This window comes from Myotis davidii, unplaced genomic scaffold (genome assembly GCF_000327345.1).
Source record: "Myotis davidii unplaced genomic scaffold, ASM32734v1 scaffold59, whole genome shotgun sequence".
NCBI lineage: Eukaryota > Metazoa > Chordata > Mammalia > Chiroptera > Vespertilionidae > Myotis > Myotis davidii.
Window position 1 is genome coordinate 2,314,704 of NW_006293001.1, and position 16,916 is coordinate 2,331,619.

General features: G+C 34.6%; 1 protein-coding gene across 5 annotated transcripts in view; it reads left to right on the forward strand.

The window, feature by feature from the left end:
* TANK (TRAF family member associated NFKB activator) overlaps nt 1-16,534 on the forward strand; it is an 81,573-nt gene extending 65,039 nt beyond the window's left edge. For all 5 annotated transcript variants that reach the window (XM_015565744.1, XM_006766479.2, XM_015565742.1 and 2 more), the window contains exons 5-8: nt 5,408-5,484; nt 6,142-6,257; nt 11,848-12,428; nt 16,001-16,534. In XM_015565744.1, the coding sequence (XP_015421230.1) occupies nt 5,408-5,484; nt 6,142-6,257; nt 11,848-12,428; nt 16,001-16,171 (945 nt within the window). In that variant the 3' untranslated portion in view covers nt 16,172-16,534. The remainder of the gene's footprint in view (nt 1-5,407; nt 5,485-6,141; nt 6,258-11,847; nt 12,429-16,000) is intronic.
* The last annotated feature ends 382 nt before the right edge of the window (nt 16,535-16,916 follow it).

A 16,916-nucleotide genomic window follows, 5' to 3' on the forward strand; every position in this document is an offset into this window, starting at 1 on the left:
TTTCACTGATTGATGTATATGTTTGATCACATACAGCCTTGTGACAGTTTTCCTGCATGTCATAAGCATTTGAATATAAATTAAAATGTTAAAATCAAATCTGATATTGTTTTGCCTTTTATTTGGTGCGTGGAAGGTGTGCGGAAGAGGGGTTAGTCTTATACGGCGAGCATATAACAAACTCTGTATTTTGAGTGGAAATGTTAGGGGGTCGTCTTATACGCCCAGTCGTCTTATACGCCGGCAAATACGGTATATATTTACAGTGTACATGATGTTTTGATACATATACATTATGAAATGATTATTTTTTTAAATATATTTTATTGATTTTTTACAGAGAGGAAGGGAGAGGGATACAGAGTTAGAAACATGGATGAGAAACCTCGATCAGCTGCCTCCTGCACACCCCCTACTGGGGATGTGCCCGCAACCAAGGTACATGCCCTTGACCGGAATCGAACCTGGGACCCTTCAGTCCGCAGGCCGACACTCTATCCACTGAGCCAAACCAGTTAGGGCTATGAAATGATTATTACAATCAATCAAATATATTTGTCACTTCACATAGTTACCTTTCGTTTTTATTGCAGTGAAAACATTTAAGACTTTCTTAGCAAATTCAAGTATTACAATAGTAATATTAACTGTAGTCACTGTGCTGTAGATTTGATCTTCAGAACTTATTTATCCCCTGAAACTGAAATTTTGTCCTCTTTGACTAACATGTAACTGTTCACCCACTCCACAAACCCTCGCAACCACCATTCTGTTGTCTACTTCTAAGAATTCAACTTTTTAAATTCCACATACAAGTAAGATCATGCAGTATTTATCTTTCTGTGCCTGGCTTATTTCTCATAACATAATATCCTTCAGGTTCATCCATGCTGTCTCAAATGATATCTTTCTTTCTTTTTTTAAAGTTGATATAGTCAGCCTTAAAATGTTCCTTTATATGTGTATGTGTATGATGTCCTATTATATCTACATCTATATATAGGGATATACAGTATATGTATATATATAGAGAGAGAGATAGTATATAGACATATATAGATGTGATTTTCTTTATTCATTCATCCACCAATAGACAATTAGATTGAATATCTTGCCTATTGTGAATCATTTCTATGTTTTTCAAATCCCATGTAATAAAAGGCTAATATGCAAATCAACCAAACAGCAGAACGACTGGTTGCTATGATGCACACTGACCACCAGAGGACAGATGCTCAACACAGGCACTGCCCCCTGGTGTTCAGTGCGCTCCCACAGGGGGAGCACCGCTGAGCCAGAAGCCAGGCTCACAGCTGGCGAGCATAGCAGCAGTGGCGGTAGCCTCTTCCACCTCCACGGCAGTCGGACATCCCCCAAGGGCTCCCGGACTGCGAGAGGGCACAGGCTGGGCTGAGGGACAGCCCCCCCCTTCTCCACCCCCACCCCCCAGTGCACAAATTTCATGCACCGGCCAGGCTTCTGGTTGGTTTATAAATGGAATAAAATACTTGCACTTTTACTACTAAATATTTTAAAAGCAGGCATAGGGAAAATATACATTTCTTTCTTTGAGATATTGATATATACGTGTGTGTGTGTGTGTGTGTGTGTGTTGTGTGTTATTGATTCGAGAGAGAGAGAGGAAGGGAGAGAGAAACAGCAATTTTTTGTTCCTCTTATTTACACATTCATTGGTTGATTCTTATATGTGCCCTGACCTGGGGTTGAACCTGAAACCTTGGTGTATAAGGATGACACCCTAACCAACTGAGTTACCCAGATGGGGAGATGTGATATCTAACAGAACCTGGACTCCAGCACAAAAATATTTCCCATTGCCTTTGCATTAAGAATAAACCTGGCTTTGGCCTAATGAAATATTGGCCACTTCGGGTTTGTTTGTTTTTTTCTTTCTTCTTAAATATTATTGCTTATTCAAATAGCCCTTAAACGTATATTTTTTATATAATATCCATCAATGAGATGGGTAAGTTTATGTACATATAATAAGCTTAAATTGATTTATATATACTAAAAGTTCTCCCTATTCGCATAAAAGAAAATTTAAGGAATCATTTTACAATATCTTCCAACTCTTTCAAATGGGTTTAAAGTATGACGTGTAAAACTCTTATGTCAGTATTCATTCCACAAGTTCAGCATTTCCAAACTAGTACTTGGAACAGTCTATAATGTTAAGTATTTTAAGTTTTAGTACCTCAAGACAAATTTATTTGTTGAATGATTTAATGTTTAAAATCTCCTAAAGCATAACGTTCAAAGTTCCCTTGCTTTTGTATTTGAAGTTGTAATGACTTCAACTTCTTGCAGTGCAGAGTCCATTTGGATAATATTGAGAGTAGAAAGGAAAATACAAGTTATTTCTTCTAATGTGTACTTCCTCTCTGGGATGCTCAACAAACAGAGAAATCTTTATTAAGATAATTTAGCATTGAAAAGAAATCCTAAGTTTCTGAAAAAAGCGTTGGAGTTGCCATTGACTATACTAATCCTTTAAAAAAATAAATGATCATTTTCAGAAATTTGTGTCAATGGAAAATACTACATCCATTCTAGATTAACCCTGTATGTCTTTATTTTTTTAACGGAACTAACATGTCAAAAGGTGCCTTTTAAAAAATCTTTCTTGGGGTGTTGGGGACCTAAAATTTTTACTTAATATATCAGCAGATTTATTTGGTGTCAATCATAACAGGGGAAGTACATTGCTTAGAACAATCAAATTCTAAAGTATTGAACAATACTTTTCTTCAATAATAATAACAAAAATAATAGTAAGCATAGCTGTATTTCTAACCCCGAGAAGAGTAAAAATTCCTCAGAGTGAGTCCTTCCTTACCCCCTGCCAGTACACCCAAGGGGTCTTTTCCAGATAAATTCATCCACACCAGTAATCAAATCTAAACACAACAGAAATAAGTTGACATTAGTTATTTGAGAAGCCAAAGATTTATCATTCTTTTCCTACCTTTTCCTCCATCTTCTCCCCTTTTAAAGCTTCTTTAACATCAGAAGCAGTCATTCCTAGTTTATGTCAAAATCATCAGTGATTTGACAAATGAAATAGTCTTTATCATTTTCTGTAACTGCCTTCATTTATGGCTCAAATTACAGAGTACTTCTTTTTGGTTTATTCTAGCTCCTAATGAAATAATTGTTTTTCATATCGAGAACTTAAAGTAGTAAATTTTGAAAAGAGATTAGATGTTCCATTGAATATAATTACATATTTTATTATGATTTGTTTAACATTGTCAAATGTTTCTATTCTCTTAATATTACCTCAGATTTTGTTGATATGGATTTAATATAATCTTTTCAAAGTTTAGTATCCTGAATGGTTGGCATGTGACCTTTCTTCCTAATCCACACTAAAAGGCATTGCATGTTCTAATTGCACATAGCACTAAAGAAAAACTTTGCCACTTTCAAAAACAGTGAATGTGAAAATGTTTTCTGAGTGACTGTTTTATAAGCTCAATAAAGCAATTTTAATCCAGAAGAAAACATCCCCTAAGTGTTTGTCAGACAAAAAGTATGCAGCAGGAAATGTTCTTTATTTTACCCCAATCTGACTAGATATAATATATAAAATCACAAATTGGGTTGCCAAGATTTTATTTTACTAATTACCAAAGTAATACCCTACTTTAGAAATGTTAAACAAGCACTGGTACTTAGAAATGTTTATTAGAAAAGCTGGAAAATATCTATACATATTAAAGCCCAGCAACCAAACAGCAGAACGACCAGAACAACCCGTCGACCAATCGCTATGAAGTGCACTGATCACCAGGGGGCAGACACTCAATGCAGGAGCTGCCCCCTGGTGGTCGATGTACTCCCACAGTGGGTGCGCCACTCGGCTGACCGGGATGAGCAGCCCAGGGTGAGGCCAAGTCTCTGCCCCTATCAAATGCCTGAGACATCCGGACTCTGGCCTGACCCCACAGCTGATGCAGGCCCTCTAAGGTGTGTTCTAGAAAGAGCACAGGGAGCTGGCATAGGCGGATGGCGAGAGGGGATGTGATTGTGGGCCCCCCAGGGAGGCTGTCCTAATGACTGAGGATCCTGAAGCATGGCTGCCCAGAACATCCCCAATGGTGTCACCACCTGGCATCACACATCAAGGGCATTCACCGAGTGGCTTTGGGGTGCAAAGCTCTCTTGCCAGGTACCTCCAGGACATAGAACATACCTTTACCGAAGACATTACCCTGAAGTATCAGCTCAGACTAATTTCCTCATTCAGCAGCCACTCAGAGGGTGGGTCCACCATCGCCCGGCTGACCGGGATAAGCAGTGCTCCCACAGCAGACGGGTCCCCGCAGGCTACGCCCCACACCAGTGCATGAATCTGTGCACTGGGCCTCTAGTTTATTATAAAAAGCAGGAAAAGTAGAATAATAAACTGAAATAAATTGGAGAAGATACTAATTTTAAGAAAAACAATCTAGTCTTTTTCTTAAAGAACAAATGAGACTCCTATGAAATTGAAAGAACTTTTTGAAAAGCAAGATTAAAGGGAGATATACTCAGGTGATAAGAAACAGTAAGGTAAAATCACATAAAAGCTACGATGACCTTAACTGAATAAAATCTGAAAAGTCACTAAAAATAAAAGTCCACTGGTTTGAACTTAAATTTAAGTCCTTAACCGTTTTGACTGAACTATAATTTATAATTGTATGATACTAGTACTTCTTCACATCTTGGAACTTGTCAACTTATAGCTTTATAAGGTACACAAAATTTTTTAGGTATGATAGAATTTTTTTTTAATCTAAACCATACAATACATTATATCACATTTTTCAATATTGACTTTTAAATGTCAGAATAAATGTAATACCAGTGTAAGCCACAGGGTGGGAGTGAAAGGCAAGAACTTGTGTTAAAGAAGCTTAAATACATAAATTGCACTATCTTTAAAATGCTTGTTAAATGCTAAGGAGCTGTTGCTTGGTTTCTTCCTCTAATACAGCTGCATTCCCCAGCAAAGAAAAGAAGTGTACACACACACACACACACACACACACACACACACACACACACATTTTCTCCCCTAAACTTTCTGGTCATTTCAGGTGCTACTAGTGATCAGAGTAGCAATTTTGATCAATAGATGGGTCTGACGAAATTTCTTGAATTATCAGTATTGGAAATAATATTTAACAGAAATACTTGGTCTTCATCCTATTTTTCTGCCTTTGTTTTCCTTTTCCCCTTATTTTCATTTAAAGAGGAAAAAATCTTATTATACATCTGTAAGCTACCTAAACTTATTTTTCAATGAGGAATTTAAATTTTCCATTGTGTTTTTTGTTAACCCATTCTTATTGAGTTTAGAAGCAATTTAAAGTGTTAATTATTTTGTATCTCTAAGGAAAGAAGACAAGAGGTATCTTCTCCTAGAAAAGGAACTTCACCAAGGAGTTTTGACAGTCCTTTATTCCATGAAAGGTAGTTCTATATCTTTTTTTTTTTTTGCCAACTCTAAAAATTACAAATGTTGAAAATATTCTTACTTACATATTTTGTAAATATTAGCAGTTGTAAGAAAATAGCAGACTCTTAGAACTAGAAGAGACTAATCCAAGGCTGCTCAATGTGAAAATAACCTAAATAAGTTATACAGTTTATAGCAGAAGTGAATCCAAAAATTGAATTTTCTAAAGCACTAATATTTTATATTAAGGATTTCTCGACCAACTATTACGGCCACATTGTTTTATACAATGGCTCTTAATGTGAACTTTATAAAAGTGAGGAATATTTAATTTTCTTCTACTTAAGAAGCTTACAGAGAACAAAAGTTAATACATTGATATCTCTAATGTGTGAATGAGACAGCATATGTGTGATTTATGAATAAGTACATATGTTAGTCTGCCCTACGTTTATGTATTAGAACTTTTCATTTTTCACTTACTTTGTGCCTGGCTCTCCAAACATTAGAATTGTTTTGGGGGATATTTTCTAGGAATTGAAACATTTTTTTAACTTTAACTTTTCAATAATTATTTTATGATACATAAATATGTGCTATATAACTTTAATTATGATTAAAGAATACTTGAAGAAATATCCTTAAATTTTTAAATATTGATTTATTTTTAGGAGTTACATAGAGAAGACTTTCTGGGATCTGAAAGAAGAATTTCATAGAATATGCATGCTAGCAAAAGCTCAAAAAGACCACTTAAGCAAACTTAATGTCTCAGCCACTGCAGCTGGTAAGGTTTGACTTCATGTAATATTAGTATTATTGATAATAATTTTATTGGTTGACATTTCTTTTTTATTATGGAAATATTTTAAGTGCTCTTTACATTTTGTAATGTATAATTTTATGTAACTTATTGGCATAGATTAAATTGAATGACACAATTACTAATCATCTTAATGAGAAGTTTCACCTTGGAAAAAGCACAAAATACAGGCTATATCTCTAATAGTTTTTAGTTGCCTTTCTGGGGTCTTATAAAACATTAATTCATATGTTAGTAAGCAATCTTATAGCAACACTAACATATATGAGCTGAGTTACATTATAACATCAGCTTTGTTTTTTACTTCTGTCTGAAAGTTAATTGAACACTATAGATAGATGCTTGTAATTTGGTTTGAGAAATAAACATTACACATTTTGTGAGGCCAGTTCTGTTGGAGGCACAAAGTACAAACTTAGTATTAAAAATAACTTAAAAGGAACATCTGTTCTACACATGTTGCAGTGTTTTTTTAAAAAGCTCCACCCTTTCCTAAAACCTCAGACTGCCTTCCTGGTGTTTGCATCAGTAGTTCATATGAATAGCAGAATTCTGGGGATTGAACCTGGCTACCAAGCACTTATGAAAACAAAAGGAAGGTAAACTGATCAGTTATGATAAATTCTCCTTTACCCTTGTGATTTGAGATATTCTATATGCAATTCCCAAGAGATGTGATTTACAGTTTTCACTCTGAAAGATGTTGCAGCAGTGCTAACACCCCTTTAATTAAAGATCACTTTTCATTTCTTATAGCTCTTATATCTAGGCTATTTAAAAATTATTCTGTAGTATGAATTCACTTTTTGCTTACTACTGCCATTTTATTTTCAGAAAAAGAACACCATGTTGTGTTGGAAAAACAAAACAATCTTTGTAGATAGACATAATGTATTGCTTCTCTTCTCTTCCTCTTACCTCTCCAAAGTAATTTTTCCATCTTAATTTTTGTCATGTTTATTAGAGATTGATCTGTGCCAACTAAAAACACTAGGTACTTAGGAAGCGAAAGAATTATTTTTACTTAAAATATACTAGCTATAGAGAAGTAGTACCTGGAATTCATAAACATGCTTTTTTGAACATTAACATCTTATCAAAACATCGAAATGGTGAAATTTTCGTTGGCCTTACCACATTATCCATGGCTTAATACTTTGACCATTTCTAAATTGCACAGGTCTAAATCTAGTATGTATCTGTCAACTAGAACACTGAGTGTTTAACTTCAATTTCTTCCCCATTAAAGCTGCTTCCTAACATTATTCTTACGCTTTATATTAACTATCACAAAAAGTAAATATAACACTATTCTTGAAATGTTTTAAATCTGTTGTGCCACAGATTCCACTGAAGTTTTGCTGGATCCAAACAGAAACCAAAATATCAAATATTAGGCTGTTGACAGTAGTAGATCAAAAGGGAAAAGAAAAAAAAAAGAAATGTTTTGGAAAAAGATGTCTAGGCATGTTTTTCAAGGATAAAACACTACTTTGAAAAAGTATGAAGGAACTATTTCAAATGTGATTTGCATAATACATCTGAGAAAAGTACATTTAATGTTATTGTCCCTGTGTTTCTTTTGTTAACATTTGATTTTTACTTTTAAATAAACATAATTCGTGAAAATTGCTGTTAGTAGACTTGCATGTTTCCTTTTTATTACTTTCGTTTTCCATTTCATCCACTTATGGCAATAGCCTTGAGAAGGAATAAAGATAAAAATGTATATTTAAGCAAATGTAGCTTCAAAAAAAGCACTATTTGGTAGAAGGGAGGGTTCTATTTCAGTGGAGATCGGGGCAAAAGAATAATTGGATTAGAGTGTCACAACCATCAGACTTTTTTATTTTGTCGATATACAAGTTAAACTGTAAAGTAGTCTCAGTGGATAGCCTATACTTTAAAATTTTAAAAATCTAAAAATATTTCTCATTTTATATTTTTTCCCCTGTAAAAATAAGTTTTCTTGAAGTAAACAAAATAGAAAAGCAATTTGCTCACCTAATCATGTTTCTCAGTACACTGTTAGTGCTTTTGTGTACCTCATTTGAATGTTACGTTTTCTAAACTTGGATTTCTAGAAGCCTTAAAAATCATACGTTTAAATTTTTTTAATTGACTTCAGAGAGAAAAAGAGAAGGAGAAGGAGGTAGGAACATCAATGATGAGAGAGAATCATTGATCAGCTGCCTCCTGCATGCCCACACTGGGGATCAAGCCTGCAACTTGGGCATGTCCCCTGACCGGGAATCGAACCATGACCTCCTAGTTCATAGGTCAACACTCAACCACTGAGCCATGCCGGCTGGGCTAAAAAAATTGTTTTTTGGTAGAGAGTAACTTTCATTGCTTGAGCAGATTAATTGAGAAGATTTTTTAAAATATATTTTTATTGCCTGACTGGTTTGGTTCAGTGGATAAAGAGTCAGCCTGTGGACTGAAGCTTGGGATTGAGCCCGCAACCCAGGCACGTGCCTTTGACCAGAATCGTACTTGGGACCCTTCAGTCCGCAGTCCGACACTCTATTCACTGAGCCAAACCAGCTAGGGCCAGAAGTTTTTTGTTTTTTTTTATGTGACTGATCTATGCCAGGTAGTTATGCTGAAAGAAATATCTGCTTTAATACAGCTGTTTGGGTTTTTCATGTTTTGTTCACAGGGAGGATCGGAAAAGAAATTCATAGCACATTTCTGTCATTTTGTGGACTCCTCTGTGTATAGAAACTGGCATGTTCAACTTAGCATAATGGTCCAGAGCACAGGCTCTAGAATTAGATTGCCTGGGTCCCAGTGCCAGATCTACCACTCATCCATTAGCCAAGTGCCTTGGAATTACCTCTCCATGCATCCCTCCTTTCCTCATTGGTAAAGTGGGGATAATAAAGTATCTATCACGTGAATATTTTGAAAATTAAATGAAACTGTGTATATGCAATGATTATAATAGTGCATAGCACATAGAAGCACTATTAATGTTGGCATTATCAGCAGCAGCAGACTCTTCTTGTAACAGTCATTTTGATAAGTGTTTCTTCCTTTTCAGGTGATACAGAATTTGGGTGCCTCAACTGTTGGTTTTCCTTATTTGTTATTTGCAATTAGCAAGTATAATCTACAAAGAAAGTACTGTTTCCTAGAATTTCTTGCCACTCTTAAATCTACTACTAGGAAAATGACTACTTGAGAGTTAATGGATTTTAAGAACTTCAGCAGACAAAGAAATCTTGCTAAACAATTAGCTTGATCTCAATTACTGTACCACTCCTAGGCCAGATTATCTAGCAAATGTAGATTCTTATACCTAGCTCTGAGGGGAGGAGAATACAGATTCATTCAGACTGCATTTATTGAGGACATACTATGTGTCGGGCACTGGGCAAGGTACTGGGAATAAGTAGAAAACAAAACATAGTTTAGAACCTTAAGAAACCACTTTAAGCATACCTTTAAGAAAGTTATGCTTATAGGTACAATGCAGAGTGTTTGGTCTGCAGAGCACCCAAGTCATGAGTAAACCAGTCTTGGGAAGCCAGAAGAGCCATCCAGATAAATTAATATTTAAGCCAAGGAATAAAGAGCAAGTAAGAATTAGACAAGAATAGTGGGATGGGACACCAGGTAGTCTGCACAGCATGTGCAAAAACCACAAAAGAAGAGAGCATATCTATTTTGGAGCACTATACCGAAGTTCATTATAGCCAGAGTAAGATGTCAGACAGGTAGAGTGAATATGAGAGAATAGAGAGTTAACTAGGGGCTGAGGGCCATGGAGAGCCATGAAAAGGTTTTATTAGGAAGGTAACAGGACCAGATTTGCACTTTAGAAAAATTAAGGCAGTAGGGAGTGGGGAGATGTAGAGAATGGATTAAATATGAGATAAATTTAGAGGCAAGGAAGCAATTCAAAGGCTATTATAATAATCTAACAAGAGAAGGTGGTTTGTACTAAAAAATATAGAAGGTATATAATAGAGGGACCAAACAGTTGGATTATTGGAATGCAACTTGGTATGAGACTGCAAAGACCCTAGAGGAAGGGAAGGAACTGACTTTTCTTAAGTATCTACTAACCTGAACAGATACTGTGCAAGGTGCTTTGTACAACTGTCTGCTTAAATCGGCATCCAGAATTGGTCAATTTTCCATTCATGAGTGTACAACTTCATTGATATTTACATTGTTATAGTGATAATCATTTTTTAATTTTTATTGTTTGCCCATTTAATGAAAATACATTATCAACTTCCAACCTCACTGCCTTCTTGAAGTGACATGTAGAGCATAACTGAGCCTTTTCTAATGTCTCAGGGTCATCAACATGGAAAGTGCTTTGATCATTGTTTTTTTGTTTGGGGTTGTTTATTTGTTTGTTTGTTTTTTCCTTGAGAAATGTAGCCCCTCCTGGCCCTAAACAAGACTAGTGTTTTCTGAGTTCTTATATCTGCTTTTTTTTTCTTGTCTCCTCTCCTGCCTTCAGCTCTTGTTGACAAGTATATCTGCCTTCAACAACTGTATGCATACATTTTAATATGCTGCTTCTAACCAGCTATGAGCTAGGGACACATCATCAAGCTTGTTAGAATAAATCTAAAATGAAAATAAGAGCAAAACTCATATATCTGTGGGGCTTGAGGCTCTAATTCTGACTCCTGAGAAGCTCCATTTACTTACTTTTTTAGCTTTGCCTATGTCCTAGAGAGCTGAATTTGTTGGACAAGTGACTTCTAGATAAATGAGCCACAGAGGCCCTGGTATCTATCTACCTGATATCTACCTGTGGACTACAGAGGTCTTTTTTGTTTAATCTATAAGATGAGCTTTTATATATTCATATATAATTTGCTAAACATGCATTCCAAAACTTCATCCTTCTTTTGCCTCTACTCTCTTCTTTCCCCCCAACGCCCGCCTCCTCCTCCACCACTCTCTCACATAGATTATTGAGAGTAGACAGTGGCTACATAGATTGGTGCTACATTGTCACACAGTGATATTAGGGGAAATGAATGACCTTTAAAATTTTTGCTAATTTTTGGTATATGCTAATTCATATAGGTTTTTAATCTGTAATAAATATGTGTGTGTGTGTGTGTGTGTGTGTGTGTGTGTGTGTGTGTGTGTGTGTAATCTCATAAGGATTTTCCCTTTTAACACGGTATTTCAAGGTATTTGTCTAATAAACAAGCTCGCAGTTGCAGCCTCTCTTCCTGACAAAATTTTAAATGTATACATTACAAGCAAACGGTTTTGAGGTTTTTTAAGTGTAGACGAGTAGAACTGTGAACAAGATGCAAAGTTTACAGCAAAAGACCTGGGGGGAAAAATACAAAGCAGTTAAACTGCAGCTAATAAGCATGTTCCAGTTCACCCACCAGAGAATGCTAATATTTCTGTGTAAGATGGTAGCAAATGTAAAATATCACAGTTGTCTTCAGTTCCTATAAAAACCAATAGAAAAAAATAGTGCTCATCTGTCCAAGGCTAATGGCATTCAGACTGTTAAGAATGATTGGTATATGACTGTTTTCCTCGTGTGTGCTTTTCTCTGCAGGAACACAGTGCTCGGTGCCTATACAGTGTACGGATAAAGCAGATAAACAAGAAGCGCTGTTTGAGCCTCAGGCTAGCGATGATATAAATAGAAGTGCATCCTGTCTCACATCTGTCACACCAAGAGGACTGGGCCGAGATGAAGAGGACACCTCTTTTGAATCACTGTCTAAATTCAATGTCAAGTTTCCACCAATGGACAGTGACTCTGCTTTCTTGCATAGCACTCCAGAAAGACCCAACGTCCTTGGTCCTGCTGCATCTGAGGCTGTGTGCCAGGATAAATTCAATGTAGACATCAGAGACGACCTGGGAAACTTTGTTAAAACAGAAGAAACTTTATTTGAAATTCAGAGAATTGACCCCGTAGCCTCAGCTATACAAAACCTTAAAACAACTGACAATACAGAATCCTCAAAACTTGTAAACACTTGTATCAGGACCACTCTGGATAGAACTCCGTGTTTGTCACCTGGAGACCATAATGCATTGTATGTAAATACATTACCACTTGAGGACCTGTCTGATACACCTTTTCCTTCACTTGATTCCCCAGGAAAAGCTATCCGAGGACCACAGCAGGTAACTGTTTTACATTAACAAGTATATTATGTGTGGACACACATTTTGCCAAACAGGCACAGATATACATCTCTTTGAGATTATTGGACATCCTTTTAAACTAATGACTAGCCAATTTATGCTCCCAGTAAAAGATCCAAGCTCTCTAATAAATGACATGAAATTATAAAGGATGAATATGGGAAAGCTCTATTATAAAGTACCTTAATTAAAACTTATGACACGTTTTAAAATATACATAAGCCTTATCCATATCTAGCACGTGTCACTTTCTTAGTCCCTTTACAGAGCTCTCACTCAGCATCAGTGTTATAATAGGATTCTTTTTTAAATTTCATACTGTGAAACAAGTGGCATTTCTCTGTTTAACAGTTTGTGTAGATCATACTCATCTTTACAAGAATCTGTGATATAGCATAAGTAAATAATTGCATTGTATATTCCCATTTATCAAAATAAGTAATCTGTCTTTCAACTAATAATCCTATTACATTATCATTTATACAGTACATAGATTTGTACAGTTCAGTTTTGGTTTCTAATCTGGCACTGAACATGCAGCCTAACATTTTTTATAGTCTCTGCATATATATTATTTTAATTAAATACTTTAATGTTCCTGAAACTCGCAGACTTCTTAATGCCCCCCAATCCACTCCTACCATCCTTTTTATTCAGGTACTATCACAGGATAATTTTTTTAGTTTTAAAAAAAAAGCTTTTAATGCCTGAAGACAAATGAAAATATATAATTGTTAAACAGACACTCATGAAAATACAGATTGGTGTAAATGTCTATATAACTTGCAGACATTCGTTTGATTTCTCTTTGTCTTAAACAACTTGATGAATACCCTTTGGCTTTGTGAGTACTCAGATAGGCTATAACTTTTAAATCAGCATACAAAGGATGCAATAGCCAAGCTGTGGTATATTTTAGTAGTGAGGAAAACTAGGCATCTCTGACAATAAACTTTAATTACAAATTCACTTTTATTCTACTTTGTACCTTATTTCACATCATAGTCTTAGTGGTAAGTTACTACTAAATGAAGCAAATTAAGCAATTTCATTTATTGCAAGTAGAATTCCTGTGGAGCTGTGAAATGCATCAGTTCTAATGCTTGTTACTTTTTTCTCCATTATATTTCTTGCTTGTCCTTTTACTCGTTAGTTAGCCTGTGCATTCATGTTTCAGTAGATGGCACCCTGCATTGTGCATTTGCTTTCTATGATAGAGCAGGGAAACAGCTGCTATGTGATTACAACTTGATGGAAAACTATTCAGCTTAAAAAATTCAGGAGAATTAGTGTTGAGCTGTCACAAGACATGGGGCATAAGGTTAGATAATTGATATTTTGGCAGGAAAGGCAAAATTAGTTTGATTTGAAGGCCATGTTACAGTTTAGGATTGAAAAACTATTTCTTAAGATGGGTTTTTAAAAATATTTTTCTATTTTATTTGTATTAATAAAGCTAGTGTGGTAAATATAAAATTTGAGTTGAAATAACAGGAGCAAAATTGTGGTTACATCTTTCAGATTTTTACTTTTTATCAATCATTACTACTGAACACTTTTTTTATACGTTCAGCTATCATTAGAAAATCTAAAATATATCTTGCTTATTTTGGCTCTGTGTGACTTTCTTTTCTTCCTACTTTTGCTGAGTCAGTCATTGGGACCCCATCTAAATTCTATGAGGAGTTCAAATCTTAATTAATAGCTCCTTATCCAAAGAAAGATAAATATGGACTTTGAAGATAAATTGCAGTAGAAGATTGGCTCACCAAATTTGGAAGCTAAATTGCTTCTAAGTCTATTTCTTAGTATTTTATAGATCTTAATAATTATTTTAGCATACCTTTTTTATTTATATCTAAATCAATTTCCCATTAAGGTGGTAGGTAGTAATCAGTTGGACTTTTTGTTTAAACTGCAAGCAGTAAAATTTAAATCTAGCTAACTAGACATTTGCTTATATTCTCAAAATGATTACTGCTTCTTTATCATGAAGAAAGGTTTTTTCAAAAATTATTTCCAAATGTATGTTTCAGATATTACTGTTTTATGTAATAAAATTACCACTTCTCACAAAAGGAATTGAGTCAGTGTTATTATTAGCCCTCCATACTAATATCTAAATGTTTCAACTAGTGATACATATACTGTTTTTGTAAATGATTGGCTAACTAAAATGAAAGAGATTGATTGAGGGAATGAAAATTAACACTATTAGATGTTGAACTAGGCTATTACTTTAAAAACATATTAGTAATAGGAACACAAAGGTGTCTCTTTAAATTGACTTTTGAGGTGATTTTCCTCAAACTATCAGCATTTAGCTATGCAAGGTAATTCATCTATGCAAGGTAAGAAAGCAAGTTTAAAAAATAATTTGGCTTGCAACACTTTAGGAAAATAAGATAGTCCAATCAACAAGTATTTATTACACACCTCCTATGGAGCTAAAAGGCTTTTCCTTGCCCTTCTCATATTATTTTTTTTACTAATAAATTCAGTTATTTAAGGGTATTTATATGCTGCTTATAGTTTTGTTGAATTACAATTTTCTATAATTCTATAATTAGGTAACTATTAACAGATTTTCATTCAGCCACTAAAAGGAATAAAAAAGACCAGACTATGTACTACGTAACAGGAGCAAAATAAGAAAGAATAAATCAGGTGTTAGATTTTGTTGAATGATTAATTTAAATGTTTGTGGTGTGTTTTTTTTAATATATATATTTTTTATTTTAGAGAGGAAGGGAAAGGGGGAGGGAGGGAAGAAGAGAGAGAGAGAGAGAAACACCAATGATGAGAGAGAATCATTGATTGGCTGCCTCCACGCCCCCCCCCCCCAATCGGGGAGGGACCCCCACAACCCAGGCATGTGCCCTTGCCTGGAATTGAACCTGGGACCCTTCAGTCCGCAGGCCGACGCTCTATCCACTGAGCCAAACCCATTAGGGCTAAATGTTTGTGATTTTTAAAAAACACAAATAATCAATGGAATTTGTCTAGTAGTTTCAAAGAAAAAAAACTTCTCAAAAATCAAAAAAACATTTGCATATGATTTATTCATTATGTATTTGTTTATAAGTAGTGAAATTTGAATTTCTCTTCATCACAATGCATGTATATATACATATTATATCTAGTGGACTATGTATTAGTAAAGGCCCTATAATTTAAGGTTTCTATTGTAAAATAGAAAAGGTAGAATTTAATTTTTAAGGTCTCAGTTATTGACTGTTGTTCTAAAACTACTGCCTTTGTGGTACTGGTATTAAAATATGCTGGTGCTAAAGTTGGAAAATTTTTAAATATGTGAAGACAAAGTACATGGAAGGGTATTTAAGTGATTTTTAATCACAGTTTAGTTGCACCACTTATGAAAAAGAGAATGTAGTCATGTCTCACGCTAACTCTATGGAAAGGTAATTTGCTTTCATATTAGGGATTTCATATATATGCACATAACCCATTCAAACTATTTGAATTTGAAATTCAATGAAAATTGATTTTAAGTACAAATAACAGGAAATGTTTTTCTTTGTTTCCTGCAGCCTGTTTGGAAGCCCTTTCCTAATCAAGACAGTGACTTATCATCGGTACTAAGTCGCACAGGCTCAGAACTGCATATACCTCGAGTATGTGAATTCTGTCACGAAGTTCTCCCACCATCCATTACTTCCATGGGGGATTTCCTCCGGCATCTTAATTCACACTTTAATTGAGGAGACTTAAGACGCATTGAAAACAGACATATCACTGTTCTATGTGATGATTTGGGATTTGTAATACTGTAGATACTTGATTGCAAAGTTAGTTCAAGATCATTTATTGAAAAATCACAGATATTTGAATTTTTTCTAAACTTATATTGTAACCCTCCTTTATTATCTTTTAAAAGATCAAATTGCAATTGTGTTCATGTTTACAATGTTTATTACCATAATTCAAAATTATGTATGAATTGTATGACCATAATTTATGTTTGTTTCAACTATCTAAGCTTATTGCTTGGAATCCTAGTTATATCTATTGAATTTGGTGATGTCAAATGTTTCATTTGTTTTCATTAAAATTTTTAAATTATTTATGCTCTACATGACATGCTTTTTTAATAAACCTATCATAGAGAATAGCAGACAACATGAGCATCTAAATACAAAACCTAAGACATTTGTTGCCCAGTGATAAAATCACTAGTAAAACAATTTAAACACTTTAGATTTTTTAAAATAATATACTTGGTTTTAATTTTTCTGTGTAGCTACATGATGAAATGAATTAAGTATTTAAAGAGCTACTTATATTGTGATCATCAATGTGTTCTTTGTTCCTGAGTAAAAAAATGTAAAGGAAAAAAAAACACATTTTTGGGAAGTTTATAAAATGCATGTTTTATTTCCAGTAACTTGATAGAAGAGTGATACCAGGTTAGGTGATATTTTATTACAACTAGTAGCTCACTTTGAA